Genomic DNA, 14,435 nt, shown 5'->3' on the forward strand with positions numbered 1-14,435 from the left:
TATAATTGTAAACAAGTTGTTTACAGTGGCAATGGAGCTTATTTAGACATTTAAAATTACAATACAGTTGGCACTACAACTGCTCGACCATAACCTAGGAGACAGCCCAAAAGAAAGGCAAGCAATAAATATAATGCAAGATTTCATCAATAATTTTTTTATTGTCAAAAATTATATATCCTGGCCCATTGCAATGGCCCCCCTACCCATAAAATAATTAACATATTGCTGTCTAACTTGACGGGCACTTTGGGGGGCCAAGCCAGTACGGACAGTATCCAGGCCTGTAAGGTTGGCTTCTATTTGTCCGGCCTCAGGCCCAACTGTGCCTATATAATTTGGAGAATGCTTATTTAAAAAGTTGTGCAGAATGCAGCACGATAAAATGATAAAATTAAGTTTGTATTCCGCCAAATTAATGGCTGTTTGAAACAGGCGGAACCGGCTGGCCAGAATTCCAAACGCATTCTCAACCACTCTTCTAGCTCTGGCCAGCCGGTAATTAAAAACCCTCCTCTCCGGGGTGAGGGTTCTTTGGGGGAATGGCCTCATGAGGTGCTTGCTGAGAGCAAAGGCTTCATCGGCAATGAAGACAAAGGGGAGTCCTTCCACGTTATCCTCATCAGGTGGCAATCCCAGGCCACCACTCTGGAGACGCTGGCAGAACTCCGTCTGGGCAAATACTCCTCCATCCGACATCCGGCCATTCTTCCCCACGTCCACATATAAAAAATCATAGTGTGCCGACACCACCGCCATTAAAACAATACTGTGGAACCCCTTATAATTAAAATAATATGACCCCGAATGGGGTGGTGGCACAATGTGGACATGTTTCCCATCTATAGCCCCTCCACAATTGGGAAAGTCCCAACGGCTGGCAAAATGGGATGCCACAGTCTGCCATTCCTGTGGCGTTGAAGGAAACTGGGAAATCAAACAAGAAAACCAAAATCAATTAATTTTGAAGCTAACATTGCAAGAAAATTAGACAATTAAAAACATTATTCCCCAGCATCAGTATAACATTCAATAATTTAATTGTTCTGGAATAACTAATATGGAAAGGCACACTTATCAGATTGCTCACCCCCTCTGATGGAACATTGATTACATTTTAGGGGGTTGTGAAATCCCTAAAAAAAATTACTTTTAGGACACGCAGGAATTTAGGGACTAAAAAGGCTACAAGACTGCAGTTGTCGCACTCTGCAGGTGCAGTTGCTAACCAGCTTACAGTAAATGAGGTAATGTAAAAAGGCATTCATGTTGCAAGGAGTACACAATCACATGCAAGGGCAATTAATGAAAACACTTTGAGGCTTGCATATGATTTGATGATGGAAATCAGCAGAGCTTCTGCTCATTTACTAAAGCACTGGAACAAATGCACTTGTAGAGTGCACATGCATTTTGCAAAGTGCAACATATATTTGCTTTAGACAAATCAACACCACAGAACATTCCAGCAAATTTTAACGAGGGTGGGGGTGGGGGGGTTGTGAAATCTAGATAATTGCTCATTAGCAGCACACTATTTGGAGTGAGTTTAGGTGGGGGGGGGGGGTGGGGGGGTTGTGAAATCTAGATAATTGCTCATTAGCAGCACACTAAATACACTCAAACAAAATACATTCCAAATGAGTAGACTAGGTGGATATGTTCCCATCACTTCATGCTGGGAAGGTAGGTTATTGAAGGAAAATATACATGCATGACAAAAAATAACAGGAAAAAATTCCAGCATGTGTGAGGATAAAAAGGGGACATTCACACTATATTGCAATGATGGTAAGTAGTGTTTGAAGCAAGAAATACATCACATTATCAAAGATTACATAAAAGAACATGTGATGCTAATAAAAGAAAAATATCTTACCTTAATATAGTCCTTCTGCAGGACCTGTATGATGGCAGAACAGGTCTCTGGGATAATGATCCCCAGAGCCTGGGGGGAGATGCCTGTCGAGAACTTAAGGTCCTGCAGGCTTCTCCCTGTGGCCAAATACCGCAAGGTAGCGACCAGCCTCTGCTCCGGAGTGATGGCTTGCCTCATGCAGGTATCCTGCCTGCTGATATAGGGGGTCAGCAAAGCCAACAAACGGTCAAAAACGGGGTCCGTCATCCGGAGAAAGTTCCTGAAATCCTCAGGATTATTCTCACGGATCTCACGGAGCAAAGGCATGTGACAGAACTGGTCACGCTGAAGCAACCAATTCTTGGTCCATGAACTCCTCCTCGCCCTGTTCATGGACTGGTCTTGGGCTGAAGAATAAACTACAGCACCAAGCACATACAATGCACGAGCTCTACGACGAGTACGTACAGGTAACATGGCTTCAAAACGGTCGGCTGGTCAGAACGCACTAAACAGAACGCACTGAAGAACAGCAAGGCCTGTGAAGAACGACCTGAAAATCAGGAACGAGCGGCCAATAAAACAAAGATTTCTCAATGCCAACTGACCAAACGCACTGAAAAGCAGATACAAACCTCACAAGCACAGACTGAACAACAGTTAAAACGAACTGAAAAATACGAGTCTCACAAGCGCGAATCGTCTCTCACCAAACTTCTACTAACACGAGATAAACACGAGATTAGCAGAAGGAGCCCAAAGGGTGTCGTACGGGCTATTGAACTTCCGTTTTATAGTCTCGTCGGACTTGGTGTACGTCACCGCGTACTAGGCTGTCGTACTTTTGTGTGGTCGTGTGTGTGCAAGTCCGTTCGTAAGAAAGTCTGCCGCAAGTCCGCCGAAGGTACGTCGGAAGTATGTCGGACAGGCTGTCGGACTTTTGTAGACGAAAAGTCCGACCGTGTGTACGCGGCATTAGACCTCTATGGAGCGTTGGATGTCAGCGGTGACATGTCCGCTGACATCCGACCCGCTCCGATCCAAAAAAGTGTGACGGAGGAAAAACCTACTTTTCCATCCGTCATTGGATCAGGTGAAATGCGGTATGTAACTTCAGTGGGGCACTTAATGTAACATGGGATTTATTAAGACAGTTATTTTAACAGCAGTAAGTAGAGTACATATGTGTTTGTACTCTACTTACACCTGGTGCTGGCTCCCTGCTGACAGTTCCCCTGGGCTTCCCCATTTGCACGTTCCACTGTGTTAATTCCTAGTGTGCTGGAATGTGCAAACAGAGAAGCTCAGGGGAACTGTCAGCACAGAGCCAGTACAGTGAATCTCAGAGGTCTGTTTGTCACCTAGTGGATTCTAATCCCTCCTGACCTCCCAGCAGCAGTGTGTGTGTGAATGCCTGTACCCTGTAGTGCACTGGATTAGTGCACTTTTTAAGTTAGTGAGATTATTTTTAACTCAAAGTGGAGTTCCACTCGTTTTTTTGTTTATTAAAAGTCAGCAGCTACAAAAAGTGTAGCTGCTGACTTTTAATAAAAAGACACTCGGCTGTCCAACGGTCCAGCGATGTGGTCTTCCAAACCCTTTGTTCTCTCCCCCACCTGTTCGTGGCACTGGCAATACTACTGTGGGCATCCGGCTGTGACAACTTGCGGTTTCATGTCTCACTGCGCTATCCTGAATGGCCGATCAATCTTCTGGGACCTGTGACGTGTCCCAGAAGATTGCAGGGAGGGAGGGGCCACCTAGGCGGCCTGAGCTGGGTACCTGTCAAAACTAAAGAAAATGACATGCCAGTTGCGGCATGTAAGCGGGTCAGGACTCCTTAAAGCAGAAGTTTCACTTTTGGGTGGAACTCCACTTTAATAAAATATGTTTATAGAGAAAGCACTATGACATCCCCAACCCTGGACTCCAGGAGGAGACCATTTTTATCTTTGAACTCTTCCATCCTTCTGTTCCTATCCATGGATTCCTCCATTTCCATCCCCAGCCTCTTCCACCCATCTGTTCCTATCCCTGGATTCCTCCATCTACATCCCATCGTTCAGTTCCTATCTCTGGACTCCTCTGGCCTTCCAATCTCTATCCATGGATTCCTCCATCCCCATCCTTTTCCATCCTTCAATTCCTATCTCCAGACTCCTCCGGGCCTTCCATTCTCTATCCATGGATTCCTCCATCCCCAGACTCTTTCTTATTAATGGATTCTTTCATCCTTCAGTTCCTACCCCTCCCTCATATCCTGGACTCTTCTATGTCTTTGTCCTGCTATATGCAGGGATTGCCCAAGCCCCCCTTTTTTTTTAAAGCAGATAAAATGTAAAAAATGTTCTTCTTAATACTTGAATTTTTTTTTGATGGAAACCATTGTCAGTAATCGTGATGCATCGCGGAATCGAATCGTATCGAATCGTTGACCAGATAATCGGAATCGAATCGTGAGACCAGTGAAGATGCACACCTCTAATTATGTCCAATATTTAAATCCATTTTTTTTTAAATTTCAGGAAATGTCTGGACCCTCTTCAGTGCTAAAAATAAACCTGTCAGTGCCTTAAAATGTCAATTTACTCAGATCCCTGCCATTAACCATTATATTTATAATGTTGAGTTACTGTATATACATATGAATAGTGCTATTTCATTGGAACATGTTTTGTATGACTTTTGTGGGGACATTTTTATTATATTTCATTATAAAATGATTTGGAATTGTCAGAGAATTATATTGGCACATTTTTTGTATATAGACAACTTTGTGGTAGTGACATCGGATGGCTAAATAGGAATAACTGGAGACTGAGTAAATAAAGGTAATGGTAGGTTTAAAGATGGAAAGGAGGAGAGAGACAGTTGGTTGTAAAACAAGAGCTCTCCTAAAGAAGGCGATTTAGATGAAACACAGAGTGGGAGGAGCTTGGTGATGTCATCACACTACCATGAAGGGATCCAATACTGGGTGATGAGTGGTGCACATGCAAACGTTTACATAATGCTGAATTGCATGATCAATTGTGGGTGTTTCTAAGGTTTTTTTATTAGCTTTAAATAAATTATTATATTGTTTAAGACCATGGGGGCCTCTTTTTCTTTTGCTTAACATATTTGAAATGGAATAGCTATGTAATATGTTGGCGCTGTTGACCATATTTATTTATAAGTGGTGAATATAATCTAATGAGAATGCATGCCTGTGGGGAAGTACTTTTTAGTGAATTGCACATTTATGGGTATAATTCTGAGCATGGGAGAAACACTTGAACATTTTGGATTTCTTCATATTACTGGATGGTTGAGTCTTTTCCTGGATATTTTTAAACAGAAACTGAAATGGCATAATTGTAAATGTATTGATCTATAGTCTAATTAAGAATTGGTCTGTATTGTATGTATATATTAACATGTTAATTTTTGTGTATAGTCATAAGGCACATGGTTTAATAATCGCTGTTTGACCCTTAAATTAGGATACAAAATTATAGAAAAGCACTTTAGGAGTTTTGGGAAACAGGGCAGTGCATGCTATTAATTGCTATTAAATGCTATTGTTTTCTTGTTTTACTGGTCCCAACCTGTTTTAAAACATTGTGACAATGTGTAATAGGGATTTTATAAGATGACTGTATTAATATTTATGATGGGAAAAATGTGTTGTCAACCTGTGTCATATGCCTATCCATTTTCCCATTTAATGTATACCTGTAAGTATGACAAAGATTCCCTGGATATTTTGTGATTCCAGAAACCGTGAATTGAAAGAACGAGTTGAAAGTTTGATCTCAGAACTGGACAATTTAGCTGGTAAAGTCCATGGTCAGACTATGCAGTCTGCACAAACAATCAAAGACTTCTTTAAAGCCCACAGGTATTAACAACAATGCAAACATAAGATATATGCACACTTCAATGGCACTGTATCAATGTCAGTTTACGTGTTGTAATAACTTAAAAATGTGTGCTTTTACAGCCAAACACCTATTTTATACAGTATTTACTGTTCCCATTTATATAGCAATACCTAAAAATATATTTAAAGGCTCAGTTCACCTTTAAAACTTGTTACATGTTACACCCACATTTAGGGTGTAACATGTAACATGTTCCAGCATCCCCTTTACCCCTGAGCTCTCTCCCTTCCTTGTAAAACAGATGGGGGGTTCTTCTCTTCCGCAGCCACTGTCTCACTTAAAATCTCAGCCAAGTCATTCATTCAGAGGGATTTATGAATTTATTTACCACAAGTCCCATCTCCCACCATGGCAGATGGATTTGTACTTGTCAATGGACTACAAGTGCGCTGATCAGTGTGCTCGTAGTCCATTCACTCTTCCTCTAGCTCACTGAAAGCCCATATGGAGGTACGATCAGAAAGCTGAAAAGAGAGTGTACAGGAGCCTGCCATTACTCCCACAATCCACTGATCACAGGTGCAATGCTTTGCAAGCTCCTGTAAGAAAAAATAATAAACGCACATTTTTCTCTCTGCAAAAAAAAATGTGCGTGTAATTTTTTTTCCTTAAGGGTGAACTTTAGATGCATTTTTCTGATAACTCCTGCACTAAAAATATCATACTGAATTCTCTTTGTTTATGAGGGGGATGGAGAGCCATGTCCTGTCAGAGAGGATGTGGCGGTTTTTGTTTTAAGTCGCTGATCGCCACCATTACTAGAATAAAAACAAAATCCAGTATACAGTATATACCTTAGTTTGTAGATGCTATAACAGTTGCGTAAACCAAACAATATACGCTTATTGGGATTTTTTTACCAAAAAGATGTAGCAGAATACATATTGGCCTACATTTATGAAGAATTACTTTTTTTTGGATATGTTTTATAGAAGAAAGTAAAAAATATTTTTTTTCTTTAAGATTAGTTTTTTTTAAATTTAAAGCACAAAAAATAAAAAACCCAGTGGTGATCAAATACCACCAAAAGAAAGCTCTATTTGTGGGAAAAAATTATATAGATCTTGTTTGTGTACAGCGTTGCATGACGGCGCAATTCTGTTAAATTAACATAGTGCCAAAAAACAAAAAATGGCCTGATCAGGAAGGGGGGTAAATCTTCCGCAGGGCAAGTGGTTAAGAAGAGAAAATTCTGCCTGTTCTGTGCCTTTTTATTAGGACAGACTAGCCCTAAAATTGTTCAGAAATGCTTGCAGTCCCTTTCTCCTAAGAAACATCTCAAAGGTAAGGAGTGTTTTAATAAAACATTTTAGGTATTCTGCAATAGTGGGGTTTTGACTAGAAAAGTGCAGGTACACTTTTACATTGGCAAGAACCAAAATGTATAGTGTATACACTTAAGGAATGATGAGAATATATTGCTGATGATTCCTTGTGATGAGACATACTGTAAGACCTATGTAAAGCTGGCTGTATAGGTGTTCTTATAAGCTCCTCCTTGCAACATTCATTTTGGAGTTGAAGTGATTGTAAAGTCTTATTTAAAAAAATAAATAACAAACATGTTTTACTTACCTCCTCTGTGAAGTGATTTTGCACAGAGCAGCCTGGATCCTCCTCTTCTCAGGTCCTTCTTCGCTGCTACTGGCCCCTCCCTCCTGCTGAGTGTCCCCACAGCAAGCAGCAGCAAGTAATTAGGGGGTGCTGAGAGGCTGCTACACACAGAAGGTTTTTTAGAATGCATTAAGATAAAAAACCTTCTGCCTTTACAACTCCTTTAATCTTTCTCTCTTACTCTGCTATGTCAAGAACGCCAGGATTCTCAATTAAAGGGTTAGGCCACCTTAATGTGGTATTTCAGACAGAGCCTCCCTCTGGCTTCTTAAATCTCTTGAGTGCTCTGGTGGTGACATTTCTGCTGCTGCCCACTTTGGAGTGCTTTGTGTTGGCATTCACCTTTGGGGTGTTCCCTCTGCTCCTTCTTCGGTACCTGCTTTATAAAATAAATGAAAATGCCAACAGGGAGAAAGGGACCTACCTAAAGTTAAGAATGTGCAATGACAGAAAAATTTGTTTTGTTTTATTTGTTAAGTATATAATGTAGTTTAATCATAATCGCTATGCTAAATTTGATATTTCAGGAGAGTATATATTCCTTGTTTCGAATCGATTCATATTTTCTGATCTGTTATTCTGTTGTTATTTCAGAAGATAGGCTAAATTAATTTTAACATGTTAATTTGTTATTTCGGGAGATTATACAGTGGGAAAAATAATTATTTGATCCCCTGCAAATTTTGTAAGTCTGTCCATTTTACAATGAAATGAAGGGTCTATAATTTTTATCATAGGTGTATTTTAAATGATAGAGACAGAATATCAGCCAAAAATCCAGAAAAAACACATGATACAAATGTTATAAACTGAGTTGCAGTTCTGTGAGCAAAATAAGTATTTGATCCCCAAGAAAAACATGACTTAGTACTTGGATGAGAAACCCTTGTTGGCAAGCACAGTGGTAAGATGTTTCTTGTAGTTGGTTACCAGGTTGCACACATCTCAGGAGGGATTTTGATCCACTTTTCTTTACAGATCTTCTCGAAATCCTTAAGGTTTCTTGGCTGTCGCTTGGCAACTCGAAGTTTCAGCTCCCTCCATAAATTTTCAATAGCATTAAGGTCTTGAGAACGGCTAGGCTACTCCATGACCTTAATGTGCTTCTTCTTGAGCCACTCCTTTGTTTTGGGTCATTGTCATGCTGGAAGACCCATCCACGACCCATCTTCATTGTTCTGCCTGAGGTAAGAAGGTTCTCATCCAAAGTCAGCCTGCACCTTTAGCAGAGAAACAGCCACAAAACATCATGTTTCCACCTCCGTGCTTGATCATAGGGATGGTGTTCTTGAGGTCATAGTCAGCATTTTTCTTCCTCCAAGCACAGCGAGTTGAGAATGCCAAGAGCTCAATTTTGGCCTCATCTGACCACAGCACTTTCTCCCAATCCTTCTCTGAATCATTTGGTTGTTCATTGGCATACTTCAGATGGCCTGTACATGTGTCTTCTTGAGAAAGGGGGACCTTGCGGGCACTGCAGGATTTCAATCCATGGTGATGTATTGTGTTACCAATGTTTGTTTGGTGACTGTCGTCCCAACTGCCTTGAGATCATCCACAAGCTTTTCCTGTATAGTTCTGAGCTGATCCCTTACTTTTCTCATAATCATCCTTACCCCATGAGGTGAAATCTTGCAGGGAGCTCCAGACCGAGGGCAATTGATGGTTATTTTGTATTTCTTCTATTTGCAAATTATTGTTCCAACAGTTGTCTCCTTCTCACCAAGCTGATGGTCTTGTAGCCCATTCCAGCCTTGTGTAGGTCTACAATATTGTCCCTGTCATTTTGACAGCTCTTTGGTCTTGCCCATGATGGTGAGGTTTGAATGGAAGAAAGAGCTTCTGTGGACAGGTGTCTTTTATACACATAACGAGCCAGAATTATTGTTGGTTGGTAGGGGATCAAATACTTATTTTACTCACTGAACTACAACTCAATTTAGAACATTTGTATCCTGTTTTTTTTTTCTGGATTTTTGGTTGATATTCTTTCTCTATCATTTAAAATATGATAACAATTATGGACCTGTCATACTTCTCCACAGGATGTGGAAACCTTACAAAAAGATCTGAACAAATTAATGGGGTGGGCAACTACATGGCAAATGAGGTATAATGTAGAAAAATGTAAAATAATGCATTTGGGTGGCAAAAATATGAATGCAATCTATACACTGGGGGGAGAACCTCTGGGGGAATCTAAGATGGAAAAGGACCTGGGGGTCCTAGTAGATGATAGGCTCAGCAATGGCATGCAATGCCAAGCTGCTGCTAACAAAGCAAACAGAATATTGGCATGCATTAAAAAGGGGATCAACTCCAGAGATAAAACGATAATTCTCCCACTCTACAAGACTCAGGTCCTGCCGCACCTAGAGTATGCTGTCCAGTTCTGGGCACCAGTCCTCAGGAAGGATGTACTGGAAATGAAGCGTGTACAAAGAAGGGCAACAATGCTAATAAAGGGTCTGGAGGATATTAGTTATCAGGAAAGGTTGCGAGCACTGAACTTATTCTCTCTGGAGAAGAGACGCTTGAGAGGGGATATGATTTCAATATACAAATACCATACTGGTGACCCCACAATAGGGATAAAACTTTTTTGCAGAAGGGAGTTTAACAAGACTCGTGGCCATTAACATTAGAAGAAGAGGGGTTTAACCTTAAACTACGTAGAGGGTTCTTTACTGCAAGGATGTGGAATTCCCTTCCATAGGCGGTGGTCTCAGAGGGGGGGGCATTGATAGTTTCAAGAAACTATTAGATAAGCACCTGAACAACCGCAACATACAGGGATATACAATGTAATACTGACATATAATCACACACATAGGTTGGACTTGATGGACTTGTGTCTTTTTTCAACCTCACGTACTATGTAACCATGTATGTAACTATTACTATGTAAGTGGGCAAACTTACAAAAACCGCAGGGGATCAAATAATTATTTTCCCCATTGTATAAAGAAAAAATATTCTGAATTATTCACAACTGGCTTTGTTTGTTGGGCTGCACACATACAAATTAAACAAATGGTCTCTCAACCCCAATATGAAAAGAATCTTAAAATATGCACACAATGCTCACTAGAATAAAAATGAATTGATCTGAATCAATTTTTAGGTCGTTAGGTTATTTCGGATGCTTCAAACATTAACAAAAGGCCCAAACTATCGCATCATATCATTCAAATTAAACAAATGAATTTGATGTTTTCATTATAATTTATTTCTGATTAGTTAAGATTAGTTACTATTGCGATTTGGAGATTTGGATACATCCGAATCTCTGAATCACGCAAATTGCGTCCGAATTTTGATTGGTAACAAAATGAATTGCACATGCCTACTTAAAATTGCCTTGAGAGATGTGCAAATTTGGCAATGCAAGTACACTAAACTCATGTATGTAGTGCCCAAGAGGTATAAGAAACTGACAGGTCCCTTAAAGCCCGCTTCTAGCCCTGAAAGACCCCATCCCTTAGGAACCCCCTCCCTCAAGCTATGTTTTAAAAATTTTCTTTATACACACCCTTTTCCCTTATGTGTTTGATCCGGTCATGTCTTGGGTCCAGTCTTTTTCCTCTTCTGGCCTCTGGCAGTGGGTAGTTTGAATGCAACAGAATACGATGCTCATAGTTTCAACCCTGCAGGATTCTCTTATGAGACCAGGCTGGCTTGAAGACCCGCAGCCAAGGGGTGTGTCCTTGACACCCCAGGCTCAAGGGTTATAGGGTGAATGATGCTGGGCACCACATAACTTGGAAGAGGACCAATACTGGACCCCTAGAAGAGAAGGCGTAGAGCAGCAATGGAAAATAGAGATAAGTACTGCTTGGCAAAGTTTTTTGATGTTCAGAAAGTAGAGGAGCCCAATAAAAATAAAATAGAAAATGTCATTTAACTTTCCAGCATTTACCAAAAACAAAGTATGAATTTTTGGTGGACTGACCCTTTAAAAAAAACCTACCTGTCTGACTTTGCTGTCATGAAAACGGGGCAGGTATGTTTTAATGATGAGTGTTTTAGCTGGATGTAGGATATACTGTATATGTGTACTAATATGTGTGTGGGTGCTTTTATGGTTACAGAAATCTTTTCCTCACATACAAGAATGCATGCAGGAAATACCAGGAGCAGCAGCACAGACTGGAGTCTCAGGTTGCATTGATATCACAGCATCAATGTCAAAAAATACAGAAGCTGATGGAAAACATCCAGAGTCTACAGAGGAAAAAAGCAGAGAGGGATACAGGAGAGACATCATTATAGTAGCAGATCTCACCAGACTTTCAGGGTTTTATACGGTTCTTGAAGGGTTCCTGTGAACATGGTTTGGCCAGTTTTATGTGCAGTGAACTGATCTATGGGTAGGATTTACTGGAAAATGTGGATAAACAGGGGAAGTCAGAACACATTTACACAGTGGGTTTTTTTTGGACATTTATAGGTAAATCAAATAGTAAAACTGACAGGAGGAATAAGATGTGTGAGAGGGGTATATTATGTTTATTAATGACAGGATACTGGTGTTAATTTACTAAAACTGGAGAGTGAAAAACCTGGCGCAGCTGTGCATGGTAGCCAATCATCTTGTTCAATTAAGCTTTGGAAATAAAACCTGGAAGCTGACTGATTTCTATGCAGAGCTGCACCAGACTTTGCACGCTCCAGTTTTAGTAAATGAATACCTGTATTGTCATACCTGTATCCTTACAGGCTCCCATTTCGGGGGTAGTATAGTGCAAAGATAACTACACATAAAGCAGATGGTGTGTGGCCTCCAACAATACAGCCTAGTATGCAGGGTTGTAACTATGTGTGATGTTTTCATAGCAAAACCACTAAGGAGCTCCCTATATTTATATATATTTTTAACACTTGATTTCTAAAGTCAGTGGAGCGCTATGAAAATGGCATGACTGTCATAAGGCAATACTCCTGCTTTATAAATAAAACTTTATATGTATGATTATTTTATTCAAATGTATTAGCCAAATATATTGCTATTGCAAATATCATTGTGTACCTAGGCAGCTCTGGGCCCTCTGTATTGTCGGGCCCCATTACAGTTGCATGCTTTGCAATGGCTATAATTACTCCCTTGCTTGTGTACATTTTATCTTCAATAAACCTATGGCCCGGATGCTAACATAATGAGAATAGCCTGGATGATAAGCATCATCAGTCACAAGAGCCTAGGACAGCATTATCCAAAAACGTATCTTCTAGAATGTAAGCTCTAAAGAGCAGGGCCCTCTGATCCCTCCTGTATTGGATTGGATTGTAACTGTACTGTCTGCCCCATGTTGTAAAGTGCTACACAAATTGTTGGCTCTATATAAATCCTGTATAATAATAATGTATCCCATATTCACATTCTGTTGGCTCCTTTTTTACATTTAAAAAGTATTACATATGTTATTGAATAGGCAATCCATACAAAACACATTGGTAGCAGTTTGCCCCCCCCCCCCCATTTAATGCATCCATCTATACCAGGGGTCTCCAAACCTTATAAAGAAAGGGCCAGTTTAATATCCTTCAGGCTTTGGGGGGACCGGACTGTGCCCAGTGGGAGTAAACCATGCCCAACCTTTGGTATTAGGCCCCTTTCACACAAGGCGGACTCCGCTTCCACGGAGTCCGCCTTGGTCCGCCGGCTCAGCGGGAGATCTCTCCGTTGATCTCCGCTGAGTCGGCTGATGACAGGTCCCTCTCTGCTCACTGAGCAGGGAGGGGCTTGTCAGGCACCGCTGCTGCCTATGGAGGGATCGGATGAAAACGGACAGCATGTCTGTTTTCATCAGATCTCACCCGATCCGATCCGCCAGCGACGGACCTGGACGTAGGGCCATCCTTCTGCTTTTAGCGGATCGGACCGGGTCGGATGTCAGCGGACATGTCTCCGCTGACATCCGTCGCTCCATAGGCTAACATGGAGCGCCCGTTCGGGTCCGCCGTCAAAACTGACAGGCAGACCTGAACGATCCGATCGTGTGAAAGGGGCCTTAGGGGAAGAAATAGTTGGTGTCAGTGGGAGGAATAGTGCTCCATTTTTGTTGTCAGTGGAAGGAATTGTGCCCCATCGTTAGTGCCAGTGGATGGAATAGTGCCCTTTTGTTGGTGTCGTTGGCAGAAATAGTGCCCCATTGTTGGTATCAGTCTCAGGAATATTGCCTCGAGTGATAAAGGCAAGCAAAGGGCCACAGTTTTAGACACCACTGATCTACACAATTGAAGCTGATATGTGGTTTAGTTTTGTCATACTGGAATTTGTATATTTTTGTAACTTTTTTTTGAATTGTGCTCGTACCAATTATGTATCATTATGCAGTATGAGTATGATATTAAAATAAAATCTATTCAAAAACATTTTGGGAGTGGTATTATTCATCCGTGTAGTGTTTAGTAAGTACAGTTAGCACTATAGTCATCACTAGGGTTGTAAAAGACCTGGGGCACCCCTGGGCACTCAAGAAGTACAATAAAGTGTTGTAAGCTGTGGCAAATGGTGAGTCTGGCCATACTGCGCTGACATAATGAGGACCTTAAACAGGTGCAGTTAAAAATAATGCAAGCCAACTCGCTGTATGAATAGCACACATTTGCCACAGTTCTTGTATCTACAAAATAGGATTTAATTACTGTGCCACCAGTGAGTTTCAGAGACACACATTGACCTTTAGCACAATCATTTTTAAAAACTGAAAAAGAGGAAAGGAGGGAGGCGCACCTTAGTGTAGTATTACATGAATGTTTAATTGCACAAAGTAATGCACTTACACATAAGAAGAGTTCAAAGGCACATCATACCCTCGAGGGGTGCCAGCTATCCGGTTTCCCAGCGTTTCAGAGATGTCAGAGCCTATGCAGGACGCTGAATCCAGGATTCCTGCCCTCCTTTCCATTTTTGCATTTCTCACAGAGTATTCCGGATACGCTCTGGGGATGGCTGGCACCTGAACTTTTTGTTATATACTTCAGTAGGTATGGACTAACACCTACCATATTAAGGATAATATTACCTCTACATA

The 14,435-nt window shown here is 41.0% G+C and overlaps 1 protein-coding gene across 5 annotated transcripts in view; it reads left to right on the top strand.

Annotated features, from left to right (window-relative positions):
* Positions 1-13,773, top strand: part of USHBP1 (USH1 protein network component harmonin binding protein 1) — a 227,914-nt gene extending 214,141 nt beyond the window's left edge. For 3 of the 5 annotated variants that reach the window (XM_073593094.1, XM_073593085.1, XM_073593103.1), the window contains 2 exons: positions 5,619-5,741; positions 11,490-13,773. In XM_073593094.1, the coding sequence (XP_073449195.1) occupies positions 5,619-5,741; positions 11,490-11,670 (304 nt within the window). In that variant the 3' untranslated portion in view covers positions 11,671-13,773. The remainder of the gene's footprint in view (positions 1-5,618; positions 5,742-11,489) is intronic. The other 2 variants (XM_073593111.1, XM_073593120.1) reach the window with 1 other exon arrangement.
* The last annotated feature ends 662 nt before the right edge of the window (positions 13,774-14,435 follow it).

The sequence above is a fragment of the Aquarana catesbeiana genome, linkage group LG01, assembly GCF_042186555.1.
Source record: "Aquarana catesbeiana isolate 2022-GZ linkage group LG01, ASM4218655v1, whole genome shotgun sequence".
NCBI lineage: Eukaryota > Metazoa > Chordata > Amphibia > Anura > Ranidae > Aquarana > Aquarana catesbeiana.